At 42.0% G+C, this 17,488-nt stretch overlaps 1 protein-coding gene across 1 annotated transcript; it reads left to right on the forward strand.

Annotated features, from left to right (window-relative positions):
* The first annotated feature begins 1,470 nt into the window (after nucleotides 1–1,470).
* Nucleotides 1,471–15,765, forward strand: HRH4 (histamine receptor H4). Its single transcript, XM_025931226.2, has 3 exons — nucleotides 1,471–1,880; nucleotides 8,185–8,348; nucleotides 14,068–15,765. The coding sequence occupies exons 1-3, from the start codon at nucleotides 1,655–1,657 to the stop codon at nucleotides 14,899–14,901; spliced, it is 1,224 nt and encodes a 407-aa protein (XP_025787011.1). The 5' UTR covers nucleotides 1,471–1,654; the 3' UTR covers nucleotides 14,902–15,765.
* The last annotated feature ends 1,723 nt before the right edge of the window (nucleotides 15,766–17,488 follow it).

The raw sequence follows: 17,488 nt of genomic DNA on the forward strand, positions 1-17,488 counted from the left end.
GAACTCACCTGTGAAGATTACTGATGATAGCTACTAGGATTTATTTATATATATTTATTTTTATTTACAGAACTCGAATTTTTAAAGTATCATAAATACTTTAAAAAGAATCGTTGGACATACATCAGAAGGATAGAAAAGGAAGGGGCCTGCCACACAAGTTACAGCGACTTGACACCAGTAAATTTAAATAAATGTAAACAGAGTACCTAGAATGGAATTCTGAGCTATGCACCTAGTCAACTCTCTGTTCACACAAGGTAAGAAAGGATGAAATTTTGCCCAACATAATTTGTCATTATTCTTTTTCTTAAATGTTACCTACCTGGCAGTCCACTTCCATGAAAGCAATTCCCTACAACCTCAGACCACAAGGCAAGCTCTCCGAAGTCTGTTGGATTGCTTTCTCTTCCCACATGAAATTACAAGAAAAAAAAAAAAAAGTCCAGATTACCACACTTTGTCCATAAAATAAATCCTTGTTTACCTTATGAGCCAACCCACTCAGTGCCCCCTTTACAATCTTATCTATACTGCTTATAGTCATCTTGTTTACTTTTGTACCTTATCTTCTACTACAAAGTCAGCAGTGTATTTATCAACCTTTCTTTCCTTCCCCCTTCACACTGAATGCTCTTTAGAGTCTCCAATTTAGAGACTGGAATTAAGGAATTACATTAAACTGGTGCTGCATTGCTTTTTTAATAGAAAGGCCTTGAAAGTTGGCTAAACATAAAAACTGGCTAGTTTTGGGGCGCCTGGGGGGCTCAGTCAGTTAAGTGTCTGACTTTGGCTCAGGCCATGATCTCACACTTCGTGAGTTTGAGTCCTACGCCGGGCTTGCTTCTGTCAGCGTGGAACCCTCTGTCTGGGACAGATCCTCTGTCCCCCTCTCTCTCTGCCCCTCCCCTGCTCATTCTCTCTGCCTCTTTCTCTCTGTCTCTCTAAATAAATAAAAGCATATATTACAGAGCAGCGGTGCAACGGAGTCCTATCTGATACTCCTCAACTCTCATCTTCACCTCCCCATCTCAAAGAATCTTCTGGGGGCTCCTTCTGGATGTCCACTCCTTGCTCTGTGCTTGGAAAGTCTCAAAAGACAGTAAGCTGGGGCAACGGCTGAGCTCGCCTCATAAACCCCTTTTCTCAGGGATCATTGTTCTTCATTGCCTGATGTCCAGTGCCTTGAAAACCATTGTTTCATATATTTTGCCCAGTTTTTTGGCTATGTCAGATAGGATGGTGAATTCAGCCCCTGTTTTTCCATCATGGTCAGAAGGGAATCTTTAACTAGTTCTATATTAGTTTAAAAAATGAATCTCACTGGAGCCCAATTTCTTACTTATATGATGAACCAATTATATTTCATATATATTACATAATATTGCTCTATTAAATGAAGATGGTTAAGTCACATTCAAATGTTTACAATAAAACATTTCACTGTCTTTTGGAAAAAACTTGTTCAGTGTCAGTTAAAGGGAAACTGTTATCACAAGTTTGCTTTATCAAGAATCAGGAAGTACAGTGAGATCAGCATTAGATTTTGAGAAATATTGTTATGAGTAGGAGACTATATGTATTAGGTATCCGATTGGAAAACATACTTGTCAGAATCGTCTTGCTGGATTCGTTTGCTCTACTAACTAGCTAGATGATGAGGGCCTCTTCATCATTTGATGAGATGTCAGCTTCTACTAATAGCACAATTGCTTTACTACCAAGTACTCACATTTTTTTAGTATTTTTAATGTGCTTAGTAGCGTTTGCTATAATGCTAGGAAATGCTGTGGTTATTCTAGCTTTTGTGGTGGACCAAAAGCTTAGACATCGAAGTAATTACTTTTTCCTTAACTTGGCCATTGCTGACTTCTTTGTTGGTAAGTCACATATCTTTATTTCAGATAATCTTTTCCAATTATAATTTATTTCTATAACTTTAAAATAAACTTTTGTTATTTCAAGGGACTGTGTAGAATTAGGGATTTTAAAAACAAAAAGTTTAAGGATTAAAGTTCTGTGGAGGCTTTAGGGGAGTAGTATATATATATATATATATATATATATATATATATATATATACACGTGTGTGGGGGGGGTGGGTGTGTGTGTGTGGGTGGGTGTGTGGGTGTTTGTGGGTTTGTAGGAGAATTTTCATTTGAAAATCGTTTATTTTCTTTTTATAGAATAAAAATGAGTCCAGAATAGTTCTAAAATTGTTTTAGTCTAAGAGTTACTTGTTTCTAGAGGTACCTTCCTTCAATGTTTAGGTTTATAAGTATGTGTAGAAAAGTCAGCTGATGATATTGTTTTATAGGAACTTCTAGTATAACTTAACTTGTGGTTGTCTATAGCTACATAAACGCTTTTGCGTATCTTACAGTGAACCAAAACTCATAAAATATTTACTTTATTGCCTGGAACATAGGGTTGCTCAACAAATGTTAGTCCTCTTCTCTTTTGATTTCTCTGCAGATACGTGTCAATTCCACCCAAGGTCATGAATGTCAGTAGATTACCCATCCATGTGTAAGGACTGTTAGGTACTCAAGTATGATTAGCTAATGAGGAGATCTATAGAAGACTAAGTCTCATTAGTAAGGTTTCATTGTAGGAGAGTGGAGAAGAGATGTTCACCAGGGGCTGTAACAGTATAGAGCATTGTGAGAACCACAGAGACCTACCAAGTGCTATGGGTGCTCAGAGGAGAGAGAGAGCACATTTGGTTTGTGCGTGGTAGCATCTGAAGTGAACTTCAAAGGACGGGTAGAATTTCCATAGGCAGAGATGGAGAGGGGAGGAGTGTTCCAAGAATCAGCAAAGACATGCTGGTAGAAAATCATTGTGTATGTCTTCCTAAGTGTGGGCTGCAGGCTGGCTGGTGTAAAAATGGCTACATGGGATCAGTAGGGGATGAAGTTGGAGTAGTTGGGATCTATATAATGAAGGCTCTTGAATGCTAGTGTGTCTGGATTGGAGGCTATTCAACAGGCAGTGTGGAGATCTAGATTTTTAAAACAATTGAGTGACTGGATAGAGTGAGGCTTTACCTCAGAGACATTAGCAGAGATGTAGCAGGTGGGAGAAGCTGGAATGGGGAAGTTTGGTTTCAAAAACAACCCCACAGCTTGCTGAGAGCAACTGGGCACAGGCCAGAATCTCTGTTAATCTGCCACTTGCCTCCTTCACATTTCCCATGCCCCTTGCCAGCTTCACCCAGATGTCCACTTATTTAACAGCATCTGCCATGACGATGGAAGAATTAGAACAGTTTCTGAGAACTTTCTGTAACAAGGTTGGCGTTTTGTGTCAAGGCTGTTCTTTTCCTTTGCCATGCTCAGAAGTGGGCTTTTTGGCTCAGCCTGTAGGCTCGTGACAGTTGTGGTGAGCCAGGGCAGAACTCATGTAATTGTAAGGCAGCAATTCTTAGGACTTGTGGTCAGGAGACCTTGAGCTCCAGAACCATGTGGCAATGGCTTGGAGTATCACATGTGCTAGATATTATGGGCTTTTGGTTGAATGCCCTTTTCTTACAGATTTTGAAAATGGCCTCCAGTCGAAAATCTAAATTCGTAGCACCTGAACAACTTCCCAGGCTGACTGTTGTGTTGGAAAGCAAAGAGTTATTGAGGAAAAACTCCAGTACCAGCTACATTGATAGAAATATATCTCATCTGCACACTATTCCAGAAACAAAGTACCATCAATATATATAAATATAGGGAGACGTCTATAAAATTGGTATCACATTTGTGGGTACCATCTTCACATCTGCACTTGTGGGCATTTATGGCCTACATGACCATGTGACAGATGGCCCAGGCAGGATCTGCAAGGACAAAGGTGGTGGGGGCTGACAGAGTCTGAACCTCATTTTCAGGAGGGCACAGTTAATCTTTAGTCCCTTCATGCCTCAGTTCAGGACTCTTCTCTTTTCTCGTGAGTTAGCTCAGGCTGCCACAACACAATACCCCAGTCGGGGTGACTTAACAGCAATTGACGTTCTTAAGGTTCTGGAGGCTGGGAAGTACCAGACCAAGGTGCTGGCTGATTCGGTTCTTGGTGAATGCCCTTGTCCTGATTTGTAGATGGTTGCCTTCTCCATGTGCTCTCACGTGTTGTTTCCCCTGTGTGTGCATGGAGAGAGAGAGAGCAAGCAAGCTCTCCAGTGTTTTTTCTTCTTCTTCTTTTAATGATTATTTATTTTTGAGAGAGAGAGAGAGAGCACACAACAGAGTGGGGGAGGGGCAGAGAGAGAGGGAAACAGAGGATCTGAAGCAGGCTCCACACTGACAGAAATGAGCCTGATGCGGGGCTTGAACTCACAAACTGTGAGATCATGACCTGAGCCAAACTTGAACACCCAATTGACCGAGTCTCTGGTGTTTCTTCTTATAAGGACACTAATCCTGTCGGATTAGGGCTCCATCCTTATGACCTCATTTAACTTTACCTCCTTGTAGACCCTATCTCCAAATGCAGTGACCCTGGGGAATAGAGCTTCAACATATGAATTTGGGGGCGACCCAAAAATTCAGTTCATAACACCCTCTAGGCACTCACTGTTATCCACACATTTCTCTTTCGGCCCAAAGAATTCACAGGGACTTTTAGCTCTCTCCCCAACCCACCCCCCATTTTGACTGTCATTTTCTCATGGAAGATGCAGCGTCTTAGCTGGCTTTGGAAAGAAAGGACGATACCAGACTGGTGGCAATGTTCACACAAACTGGGCTTCCCCATTCTCATCTATTCATCCAATACTGGTTTATTTTGAAGCAGGCACTCTTTGAAGTGCTGGGCATATGGCAGTGAAAATAGGGACAAAATTCCCTGTCCTCGTGGTGCTTCTGTTTTTACTGGGGGAGGGACAGTGGGGGGGATACATAATAAGTATAAATAAGTCAATAAAAGTGCGTAGTATTTTAGAAGGTGGTCATTGCTAGTGAGAACAGCAGCAGGGAAGAGGGAGGGAAAGGGTGCTAGAGATGGAGGTTGCCATTGAAATGTCAAGGGCAAGGCTCACTGGTCAGGACACTTCTGAGCAAATAGAAGGAGCTTCTGAGGGAAGAGCAGTTCGTGCTGAGGAAAGTGCAAGGGTCTGAGGGGTGTGTGTGCGGTGTTTCTGAGGCCCAAGAACTGGGATGGAGGGCGTAGCAAGAAGTGAGACAGGAAAGACGGGGCAGGCTGGGGTGAGCAAGTGGCCTGGGCTTTCCTCCCATCCTTCTTCTTTTTCCCTTCTCTCCTCCCCCTGTTCCTTCACCTCCTTGTTTTTATTTCTTCACCATCTTCTCTTAATACAGTTTTCTTTCCCTCAGCCCCCACGCCCTTAATGTGTCATGCCAAAGGCTTCTTGCTCCTTTCAAGAAACTGGCTCTTAGTTTTCCTTATCAAGTCCATTTGACCCAGAAGTATGCTTCCAGAGTGGAAGTTACAGAAACACTTCAGAGTGGGTGTATCCTAGAAATGTTTCCGATTCCACAGTGGTGGAATGAGCCACAAACATCTCCCCCACTCAACATGATAGAGGATCTGAGCATGACGTTTGTGCTAAAACATCATGTAGAACACAAGGGAACAGCAGGGTTTCACGAAAGCCAAAGGAATAGGCTACGGCCTCTTTTAAAATGCTATGTCAAGCAGCAACTAAAGTCTTGGACACACCCAAACACACCCTTCCTCTTTCATCTATTTCAGAAAATGTGTGGACAAGATTATTGAACTCACAGCCTTCCTTTAATGTGTAATGTTTATTTATTTTTGACAGGGAGAGAGAGAGAAAGAGAGAGAGAGAGCAGGGGAGGGGCAGAGAGGACCCCAAGCAGGTTCTGCACTGACAGCAGAACCCACGAACTGTGAGATCATGACCTGAGCAGAAGTTGGCACTTAACAGACTGAGCCACCCAGGAGTCTCCCTTCCTTTAACGTTTAAATAGACAGTGGTGTCTGTCAGGCAAAGAATTACTGGCGTTGTACTCTTTGCTGTCATTTCTGTGGAGGAAATGTGTGTGTGAGTGTGTGTGTGTGTGTGTGTATGTGTGTGTGTGTAAAATATTCATGTTGGGAATATTAGAAGCCACAACTCTGGACCAAAATATATGTTTCTGTTTTGAAGATACTTTGACTTATCTCAGGTGATTTATCTCAGATACTTTGATTTATTTTATTTATTTACCTATTTTATACCACAGGCGTGTGTATGCATACACGTGCGTGCACACACCCATCTTTGAGATGGGAGACACCATAGGGAAGCTTAGTTGTCATTAAAAATATAATTGAAACATGAAATAAGCAGGCAATTTGAACTACATATCAGAACTGACTGGGGCGCCTGGGTTTCAAAGCCAGTCTTCCATTACTAGGTGAGTTCAGTGGGTTAAGCATCCGACTTTGGCTCGTGGTTTGTGAGTTCAAGCCCCACGTCGGGCTCTGTGCTGACAGCTCAGAGCCTGGAGCCTGCTTCAGATTCTGTGTCTCCTCTTTCTGCCCCTCTCCTGCTCACACTCTGCCTCTCTCTCTCTCTAAAGTGAATAAACATTTAAAAAAAACAACCACACAACTCTTCCATCTCCATGATGCCTCGTGTCTCATCTTTGTATGTGAACTTAGGTACAGAATGCTAAGTTCTGCATCCCCTTTCACTGGTGCTGAAACTACAGCATCATATCCTCGCGTCATCTTGTTTTGGGAGAATGTAGGGTTGCCTTCCTCCTTCCCTTTCCTTCTCCTTTCTTTTTACCTTCACTATTGTTCTTCCTGATAGGCTTACTTGGTTCTCATATGAAAATGGGAAATCCTGCCAAGTGCCTGATGAAATATGAAGATACTCACTGAGCTTCCACTTACTAGATTATATTCTCAGTGAGTAGTGTCACCTGTCTGAAATGTCAATCCAGCGGAAAACTCCCAGCAAAGCTTAAGGAAAGGGAACCCAGGGTAGTCATTTTTCTTAATTAGGCTATTTCTGTGCTAAGCTGAACCACTCACATATTTGTTCATTCAGTGAAGTGTAGTGGTTAAAGTCAAGAGTCTTTTTTTTTTTCCCTTAATGTTTATTTATTTTTGAGAGAGAGAGAGAGAGAGAGGGAGAGAGCGTGCATACGAGTGGGGGAGGAGCAGAGAGAAGGAGACAGAGCACGTGAAGTGGGCTCCATGCTGACAGCAGTGAGCCCAATGTGGGGCTCGAACTCATGAATTGTGAGAGTAAAACTTGAGCTGAAGTCGGATGCTTAACTGGCTGAGCCAGCCGGGTGTGTCCCGGTAGGGAGTCTTGAAATCACACTGCCTGGTTTCAAAGCCAATCTTCCATTACTAGCTGAGTAGACCTTGGCAATCATGTCTCCCTCTTGAGCTATAGGTTCTTTATCGTCTAACTCAGCATAGTTTCTGCCTTACACAGCTTCTATGAAAGTTTAATGAGGTGATATATACAGCAGACATAGCACAATGTCTGGCATATGGTAACTGCACAATATATATTGGCTGTTATTAACTTACCCAAGTTAAATGTGTGAGCCACTGGGCAACTCTAAGTGCTGTGAAAAATACAAAGATCAACTTACAACATGGTCCCAGGCCTCAGGAGAAGCTAGTTAAAAGATGACAGAGATACCAAGTAGCAAGTATTTCTACCTGAGAGAGGGAGTGAAGAGCAAAGTGCCAACATAGTCAGGGGACAGAGGGGTCCCTTCTGCCAAGGAAGTTCCAAAAGAGATGACAAGGAGAAAGTCATTTTTTTGAACTGCATGGAGAATGAGGAGGTAGACTTCTCAGTACAAGAGAGGAGGATATTCTAGGAGGAAAGAATGCTGTCGGCAAAGGCAAAGGGGATATGAAACTACAGGCTGTCTTTGGGGAAAGGCTGGCCCATCCTGTGTGGGTTGCATCACGAACGTGAAGATGGCTTGTGCTGTATGTGGCTGGAAATGCCGTCCAGACCTGTGCTTCATTTGGAAAGCAATAAGGAAACACAGGATATTTATGACAGCCATTGTAAAAATGGTATTTAAAGAACACATAGGAAATCAGTCCTGAGTTTGCTGATGAAGCACTATGAATTTCTAAATTATCATCAAGCCATTTTTGGTCATGTCATATATGTCATTGTGTTGTGTACCTATGCCTCTGGGTAGTCATTGATATGTGCTTTTTTTTTTTTTTTAACCTTTTTTCCTTGTACAGGTATGATCTCCATTCCTTTGTACATCCCTCACGCGCTGTATGGTTGGAGCTCTGAAAGTAAACTCTGCACGTTTTGGCTCATTGTTGACTATCTTTTGTGTACAACATCTGTGTATAACATTGTACTCATCAGCTACGATCGATACCAGTCAGTCTCAAACGCTGTAAGTCGAAACATTAATTTGCCTTCTTTAAACATTATGTGCTTGTAAATTTTGGGTCCACAAGCAAAAATTTTTTAAGTGTAATTTTTTCGTTTAGTTGGCAAACCGTAGAGGAGCCTGATTATCCTTCAGTTAACTGGCACTAAGTTTTCATTGGCCCTTAGTGAACAATTTCTGTGTGTGATTTGGCTAAGTCACTCCCCTATGTGCCACTGAAATGGGAAGACATCAAAGAAAATCTAAGGCGAGTTGTCAGAAACGGTATGTACCGAGTCCATAGGAGATTGGATAGATGTGGGGGTCGCAGTACGTTTATCAGTTTCTTTTTTTCCTTTTTTTTTTTTTTTTTAATTTTTTTTTCAACGTTTATTTATTTTTGGGACAGAGAGAGACAGAGCATGAACGGGGGAGGGGCAGAGAGAGAGGGAGACACAGAATCGGAAACAGGCTCCAGGCTCTGAGCCATCAGCCCAGAGCCCGACACGGGGCTCGAACTCACAGACCATGAGATCGTGACCTGGCTGAAGTCGGACGCTTAACCGACTGCGCCACCCAGGCGCCCCTCTTCCTTTTTTTTTTAATGTTTATTTATTTTTGAGAGAGAGAGAGAGAGAGAGAGAGCGTGCATGCGCATGCACGCGAGTGGGGGAAGAGCAAAAAGAGAAGGTGACAGAGAATCTGAAGCAGGCTCCACATTGTCAGCCCAAAGCCCTATGTGGGGCTTGAACCCATGAATTGTGAGATCATGACCTGGATCAAAGTCTAACATTCAACCAACTGAGCCACCCAGGCATCCCTATCAGTTTCATTCCTTACACAAACTAAGACCTGAATATTTTCCTCAGGTGGGATCTAGTGAGCAAGTAGAAAGACACCCACACTTTTGAATGTCATGAGAAAATCAATTTTCAATGACCAAAGGAAAAAGACAGTGTACAGGGAGGCTATAGCTTAGATGGTGAGCCCAACCTGAAAGATCAACTCCTAGTGCCAGGGTAGGACCCATGCCAAGAAAGTCTGAATTGACCCAGGATTTGGAATAGCCTCATTAAAAAGTTAGTGGCAGTTCATAAGGCAGCTAAATTGATCAGCAATAGAACAAGGGAGCAAACAAGGGCAGATGCAAGTAAAGACAGAGGGTGAAAGAGGTAGAGAAATAAGGGGCAGTAATCTGATGTCTAGGAAACCTAGATGGGAAACTTCCTTCATTCTTGAGTCCCAGGACCCAAATCTTTGGGGGATGCTACTCTGTGCAAGGGATTTTGCTGAGTGCTGGGAAATGAATTAGCAGAGTCTCTACTTTTTTTTTTTTTTTAAGTTTATTTATTTTGAGAGAGAAAGAGACACCATAAGTTGGGGATGGGCAGAGAGAGAGGGAGAGGAAGAGAATCCCAAGCAGGCTCCATGCTGCCAGTGCAGAGCCAGATGCAGGGCTCGAACCCATGAAGCCATGCCTGAGCCAAAACCAAGAGTCAGACGCTTAACCGCCAACCAGGCGCCCGCAGAGTCTCCACTTTCGAGGAGCATAATAGTCTAATGTGGAGACAGATCCAGGAACAAATGGGTTCAGTACAGTATACTAAGCATGGTATTGGAGGTGTTGAGGGGACAGTGATAGTTCTGACTTGGGAGGTCTGCACAGCTTGCAGTAGACAGGGTTGGGAAGGTATATTGCAGAAGGCAAGGGTAAGCTGTGGGAACAAAGATGAGGCTCAAACAAGATAGAAATTGATTTTTCTGTCACAGAACAGTCCAGGAAAGGTGGGAGCCTCTGTTCCAGAAACTCATCCAGGGACCTAGGCTAACAGGGTGGCTGTGCACCCTCTAGGGGAGGGGTCAGCAAACTTTAGCTAGAAAGGGACCTATGGTCTCTGTTGCAACTGCTCTGGTCTGCCATTATGGTACAAAAACAGCCATACATACTATGTTAAAAAAAAAAAAAAAAGAATGATTCATTCATTGTGTTCCAGTAAAACTTTATTTATCCAAGCAGGTGGTGGGCCACATTTGTTTCATGGACAGTGGTTTGCTGATCCCTGCTCTAGGTCATTATTCTCCTCTGCATGGTCAAATTCACGTTGTTGTCACTCCAGGTTCTAGAAAGGATGGGAAAAGAGCAGAAATCCAGGGCAAGGGATTTTGTCTTAACCACATGGTTCAGAATCATACAATCATTTCTGCTCACATTTTACCGGTGACATTTACTAACACCCATCTGCTAGTAACATCTTGCAGTAACATCACACTGCAAGAAAAGCTGGGAAACGTGGTCTCTAGCTAAGCTACCATATTGCCAGGAAGAAGGGGAGAATTAATGTGTTGGGACATCCAGACACTTGGCCTTGGGTACTTCATTGACCCAGGGTCCACTGCAGTTTGTACTGGACAAACTATGGAGAGAGTGCAGATCAGCTTGGGAGAACAATTTAGATGCCTATAAGCTCATGTTTTTCAAATTGCAGGTTATAACCCGTTATTGAGTCATGAAGTCAGTTCAGTGGGTCGTGACCACTTTTCAAAAAAATGTTTAAATATTTTTGAGAGAGAGAGAGAGAACATGAGCAGGGGAGGGGCATAGAGAGAGGGAGACAGAGAATTCCAAGCAGGCTCTGCACTGTCAGTGCAGAGACCAACATGGGCCTTGAACCCACGAACCATGAGATCATGACCTGAGCCAAAATCAAGAGTCAGATGTTTAATCGACTGAGCCACCCAGGCACCCCCACTTTTTTTTAAATGAAAAAGTGCATAGAAGGACATACTAAAACAGTTTTTAAAAATTAGAGTATAAAATATCAGAGTACTTTGTACATAATAAATGTGTTATTTTATGAATACCTCTGTCTATGGACTTAGTTATGATGTAAAATGTATTTCTTTTTTTTATTAAATTTTTTTAAACATTTATTTATTTTTGAGAGAGAGACAGAGGCAGAGAATCCGAAGCAGGCTCCAGGCTCTGGGCTGTCAGCACAGAGCCCAATGCAGGGCTCAAACTCACGAATCACAAGATCATGTCCTGAGCTGAAGTCGGAGGCTTAACCAACTGAGCCACTTAAGCACCCCTAAAATGTATTTCTTATTTTAAGTCAGTCAACATGTTCAAAAAAGAGTGTTCTAATTCACAATCTTTCCCATTTGTACTTAAACATTTCCTTGTTTTCTGTGTTAATATTTCTTTTGTAGCCTTTCCTGGGTGTTCCCACTTAACATTCATTAGGACATCCTTTCACTGGATGTCTAAGCTCTTAGGTCTACCCCAGGTGCAGTTAGGAGAAGTGGGTAGAAGTTGCAGAGACAGGGGTGCCTGGGTGGCTTAGTCGGGTAAGTGTCCAACTTCAGCTTGGGTCATGATGTCGTGGTTCATGAGTTCGATCCCCACATTGGGTTCTGCGCTGACAGTATGGAGCCTGCTTGGGATTCTCTCTCCCCCTCTCTTTCTGTCCCTTCCCCATTTGTGCCCTCTCTCTCTCTCTCTCGAAATAAATAAATAAACTTAAAAAAAAAAAGAAAAAAAGAAGTCACAGAGACAGAAGGAGTGATGTCCACAGAGAGAAAATGAGTAGGTTTGTTTTCTAGTCTTGCCCTGAGGAATTCCTCTGGCCACATAAGCTGTCCCTGTGGTGAGGGCTGGGCCAGCTGGATCCCAGGTCCTTAGCACCTAGCACAGAGTCAACTGTGTAACACCAGTGCATGGATGTTCGCGAGGGGCACTCAGGCAGCTCTTGCACCTCTGTTGGCTAATACTTCAAATACAGCTGTGTAAGCCAGGAAGCCCTCAAAGACCACTGAAACTTGTGGGAAGTAGTTGTGGGGAAGCTGAGCTCTTGCTGTAGTACGAAGTAGTGTGATAGGGCAGGGTCATGAGCTGAGCCTGAAAGATGGAAATCTGATAATAACTTGGACAAGGAAGGCTCAATGCAGATGGCAGTGCATGATTACAGTGCTCAGACACATCTTCTGGAGAGCCGATTTCTGTATGGCTGAAGTAAGGGTGGGTGAGGGAAAGTAGAACAGTGTCATTGGAAGGAGTGGGAATTAACATGTATGCAGAGTTAAGATGGTAAGTGGAGAGTATACTGAAGATGAAGGAAGCTTGACAGGAAAATCAAGACCATGAAAATATTGTTGCTGGTTTCCTAGGACTGCTGTAATAAAGTAGAACACATTGGGTGGCTTAAAACAACAGAACTGTTCTCTGGAATAAATTTGATATTTGGAGACTTGAAGTCCAAAATCCAAGTGTAGGCAGGGCAATGCTCTCTGAGGCTTCTAGGGCAGCTGGTTCCATGCCTTTCTCTTAGCTTCTAGTATTACTGGCCATCCTTGGCTTTCCTGGCCTTCCTCAACTTGTAGATGCATCACTCCAGGCTCTGCCTCCATTGTCCCGTGGTATTCTCCCTGTGTGTCTGTGTGCCTCTTACAGGGAGGTTCACCCTAATCGAGTATGACCTTATCTTAACTTGATTATATCTGCAAAGACCCTCATTGCAAATGAGGTCGTGCACGCAGACACTGGGTGTTGGGACTTCAGCGTATCTCTTTTGAGGACACAGATCAACCTGCAACAGGCACTCAGAAGGGCTCTGCAATCCCGTCTCATTGTTACCACCAGTGTGTTCTGTAGGCTGCTCTGCCTCATAAAGGAAATCTGATTGATGGAACGTTTGGATATCTTATTGGGGTGGGGAAGGCATAAGAGGCAATATTCTGAATAATGAACGGATCCTGTCGTGGGTGAGGACTGGGCCATTGACTGATGTCAGGAAGGCCATGCCAACTGGCTTGGGCCTGAATTCAAGCAATGCTTGAGCTACCTGTCAAAAATGCTACCCAGAAATGAAGAGATGGGCATCATCTTCTCAATTCCCTTGGATGTCCATTATCCCATTTGACCTTATGCATAATAGAATAGAGATCACTTCCTAGCATATTGCATCACATCATTACAAAGGCTGAACAGAGCAATTAAAAAACTAAATGCAGTTTTATGACCATCTGGGTATTGTTACCATCTTCATAATCATTAGATTTAGTGCAAGAGATATATTAATTAGTGGCATGAGAAGCAGAAGGCAAAGAAGCGTATTTTATATGGGAACTTGTGGTCAGCACCATATGCATTTTAGCTTAGCCTAAGAAATACTAGTAATGTAGGAAAAAAAAAACCCACTTCCCTGCAGTTTATAAAAATAACCTTTTTTTTTTTTTTTTTGAAGCCAGCTTCTTCTTACCTCCAGCCAATTGGTGAGCCCTTCCCAGCCTGCACAATCCATCAAAGAAAAAAAGTGCTGGGCATTGTTTCACCTTTTTAATAAAAATGAGTAAACACTGTAGCACGAGACTTAGAAACTCAGAGAAAATAGTACATGAACCATAGTGGAAAGGGAGGCATGTTCCAGTTTCATGGGGAAATAATTTCCTTTCCCTTGAGTGAGGAAATCAGAGAAATATGGAATATATGAGCTAGAAGGAACCTTACTGATCTAAAAGAAGCTTAGGGAGGTTGTCTGTTCCAGGTCCCCTCAAAAAACTCTTGGTTCATGTGTTTATCTCTCATAGAGGGTGGTTGACCTTTTAGATTACTTACCCAGTTACTCAGGGCCAGGTAACTTCCCTACCTCTTGCATATCCCTGAAACTCCTGAGGGTCTATGATATGCCGTATGCAACCAACATATGTTCATTATAATGGAAATAACTTATTTCCTCTCTTTTAGATATCTTACAGAACTCAACACATTGGAATCTTGAAGATCGTAGCTCTGATGGTGGCTGTCTGGGTTCTGGCCTTCTTAGTGCACGGGCCAATAATTCTAGTTTCAGAGTCTTGGAATAATTCCAGTGTCAGAGTCTCAGAGAAAAAGGACTGTGAACCTGGGTTCATTTCCAAATGGTACATCCTCGCCATCACTTCATTCTTGGAATTTGTGGTTCCAGTCTTGTCAGTGGCCTATTTCAACATATACATTTACTGGAGGCTGTGGAAGCGTGGTAATCTCAGTCGGTGGCAAAGCCAGCCTGGACTCACTTCTCCTACCCCTCCCAATAACTGTGGACCCTCACTCAGGGGTGGACTGTTTTCAAGAACATCTCTTCCTGAACTGAAGGAAACAGCAACATCTGTTCCTTTGAAGAGACACGGTAGAAAGAGCAGTCTCTTGTTTTCTCTAAGAGCCCAGACAAATAGCAATATAATTGCTTCCAAAATGGCCTCCGTCTCCCATTGTGATTCCCTATGTCTTCACCAAAGGGATTATATTGAACTGCTCAGAGCCAGGAAATTAGCCAAGTCACTGGCCATTCTGTTAGGTGTTTTTGCCTTTTGCTGGGCTCCATATTCTCTGTTCACGATCATTCGTTCATTTCTTTCACCAGAGCAGCGTCCTCAAACAATTTGGTATGAAATCACCTTTTGGCTTCAATGGTTCAATTCCCTTGTCAATCCTTTTCTGTATCCATTATGTCACAAGCATTTCCAGAAGGCTTTCTTGAGAATATTTCATGTGAAAAAGCAACCCATACTAACACAAAATCGGTCAATGTCCTCTTAAAGATGATTTTATCATTTACAAAAATTTTAGTCTTAAGCTCACCTACATGAATTTGATCTGACATTTATTTTTCCCTTTCCACTAGGCAGGGCAAAATGAGAAAAGTCCATAATATTGTAACACTTGCAAACTTAAAAGAAAAATCAGAAACTGGAAGTCAAGGGAAAATAACCAGAAATAGACAACAATCTTTTTTGCAAACTCACAGCCACAAATGCACTGTACTTTTCTTACTCGTTGCCTCTTCCTTGTCTTTTAGATCTTGATATAACACTGATTGCGAAAGTCAAGAGTTCTTGTTTTCTATGTTCAGTGTTTGCTATAGTGTTAAGTGAATTTCCCTTTTATTTTATAGTGATGAGAAATTGTCAAGTTGTAAAGTCATTTTTTCCTAAAGTATACAATAGAAGAGGGAGATATATTGTCCTCTTCGCTGGAAGTGGGAAGGCACGTTGGGGTTTGAGTTGTCAGGAGCAGGGAGCCAGGGTGTGCCCAGATGGAAAGGTAGAAGGCACGTGTACGTCCAGGCTCTATGCTACTGATTCCAGAAAAGAAGAAAGTGTGGAGAGGGAAGAGCAGGTAACTGCGGTTCTCAGAGTTCCTCAGAGGGCCTGGCAATCATAGGATAAGAGAGTAAGTGAGAGACAAGATCACCAACTGGTTGAAAGATGGCTTTCCTTTTGTCCTTCCTGCCCTCTTCTTCCAACTTCCACATCAGCTAAAACATCTGTGAAAAAATATGTAAGAGAAAGACTACGAGATGGCAAAAGGACTCTATGATTAAACTTGATGTAGCTGTTTAACATTCTCAGAACTAATAGATGTCAATAATTATTAATAAAATATACTTCTGTATTTATTTGACGTCTTTAACGTGTGTGTAGTGCTAAGAGTGATTTCTTTATGTGCCATTAGTGTAAGTTATACCTTGCTGATGAGTCACATTTTCTTAGTCTGGTGATGTTTTATTTATTTATTTTTTGTTATTATTAATTCTTCTTCTTCCTCCTCCTCCTCCACCTTTTCCTCTTCCTTCTTTGTAATAAAATTTTATTTTGATTTCATTGTTAATTTCATCTCTCCTATAAGGTTTTATTAGTGTTTCTTTGGTAACTTCTCAGAGTTCCTTAGTCATTTCCGTATTTTTTAGATCTTTTAAACCTTGGTTAATTTCAAACACTAAAATATGAAAATCCTTTAAGTACATAAATGCTTAGATATGCCTATGATTTTTATATGCAATTGTGCCTTGCATTAAGTTCAAAAATAGGAGAAACATGTTTAACATTCAATAGTATCACCTCATGCCAGTCACAGTGGCTAAAATGAACAAATCAGGAGACTACAGATGCTGGCGAGGATGTGGAGAAACAGGAATCCTCTTGCACTGTTGGTGGGAATGCTAACTGGTGCAGCCACTCCGGAAAACAGTGTGGAGTTTCCTCAAAAAATTAAAAATAGATCTACCCTATGACCCAGCAATAGCACTGCTAGGAATTTACCCAAGGGATACAGGAGTACTGATGCATAGGGGCACTTGTACCCCAATGTTTATAGCAGCACTTTCAACAATAGCCAAATTATGGAAAGAGCCTAAATGTCCATCAACAGATGAATGGATAAAGAAATTGTGGTTTATATACACAATGGAATACTATGTGGCAATGAGAAAGAATGAAATCTGGCCTTTTGTAGCAATGTGGATGGAACTGGAGAGTGTTATGCTAAGTGAAATAAGTCATACAGAGAAAGACAGATACCATATGTTTTCACTCTTATGTGGATTCTGAGACACTGAACAGAAGACCAGGGGGGAGGGGGGGAAAAAGAGGTTAGAGAGGGAGGGAGCCAAAATATAAGAGACTATTAAAAACTGAGAACAAACTGAGGGTTGATGGGGGTGGGAGGGTGGGGAGGGTGGGTGATGGATATTGGAGGAGGGCACCTTTTGGGATGAGCACTGGGTGTTGTATGGAAACCAATTTGACAATAAATTTCATATTAAAAAAAACATTCAATAGTAATGTTGAAAATTTGAGAAATGAACCCTTACAAATACACAACTTTTTATAAAGTTGTTACTTGTCAGCTATTGGCTTTGACATTTATACATTAGTAGTTGGGATTTCATATGATTACTGTAGCCGTGAATGTTTATTGAATTGTGTGGCCCCATGAAAACTTTTTCTGGTTGAACCCTAGGGGAAACAAGCATAAATATTCATAATGTATTTTCTAAACTATAGAAAATATGTCTCATTCAAAGATGTGATCAATGTAAAACCTACTGTTATTTTTTTTTTGCCACTTCAAAGAAAATGCTGCAAACTGTCTATGAAATAATATTTATTGTTTTAAAAAATGTTCATTTTTATTTGAGAGAGAGCACACGAGCAGGGAGGGGCAGAGACAAAGGGAGAGAGAGAATCCCAAGCAGGCTCCATGCTCTCAGCACAGAGCCCGACATGAGACTTGAACTCACAAACCATGAGATCATGACCTGAGCAGAAATCAAGAGTGGATGCTTAACTGACTGAGCCACCCAGGAGCCCCAATGAAACAATACTTTAAAAATCACATTGATAGT

The sequence above is a fragment of the Puma concolor genome, chromosome D3, assembly GCF_028749965.1.
Source record: "Puma concolor isolate L17-30 chromosome D3, mPumCon1.1.hap2, whole genome shotgun sequence".
In the NCBI taxonomy this organism is placed as follows: Eukaryota; Metazoa; Chordata; class Mammalia; order Carnivora; family Felidae; genus Puma; species Puma concolor.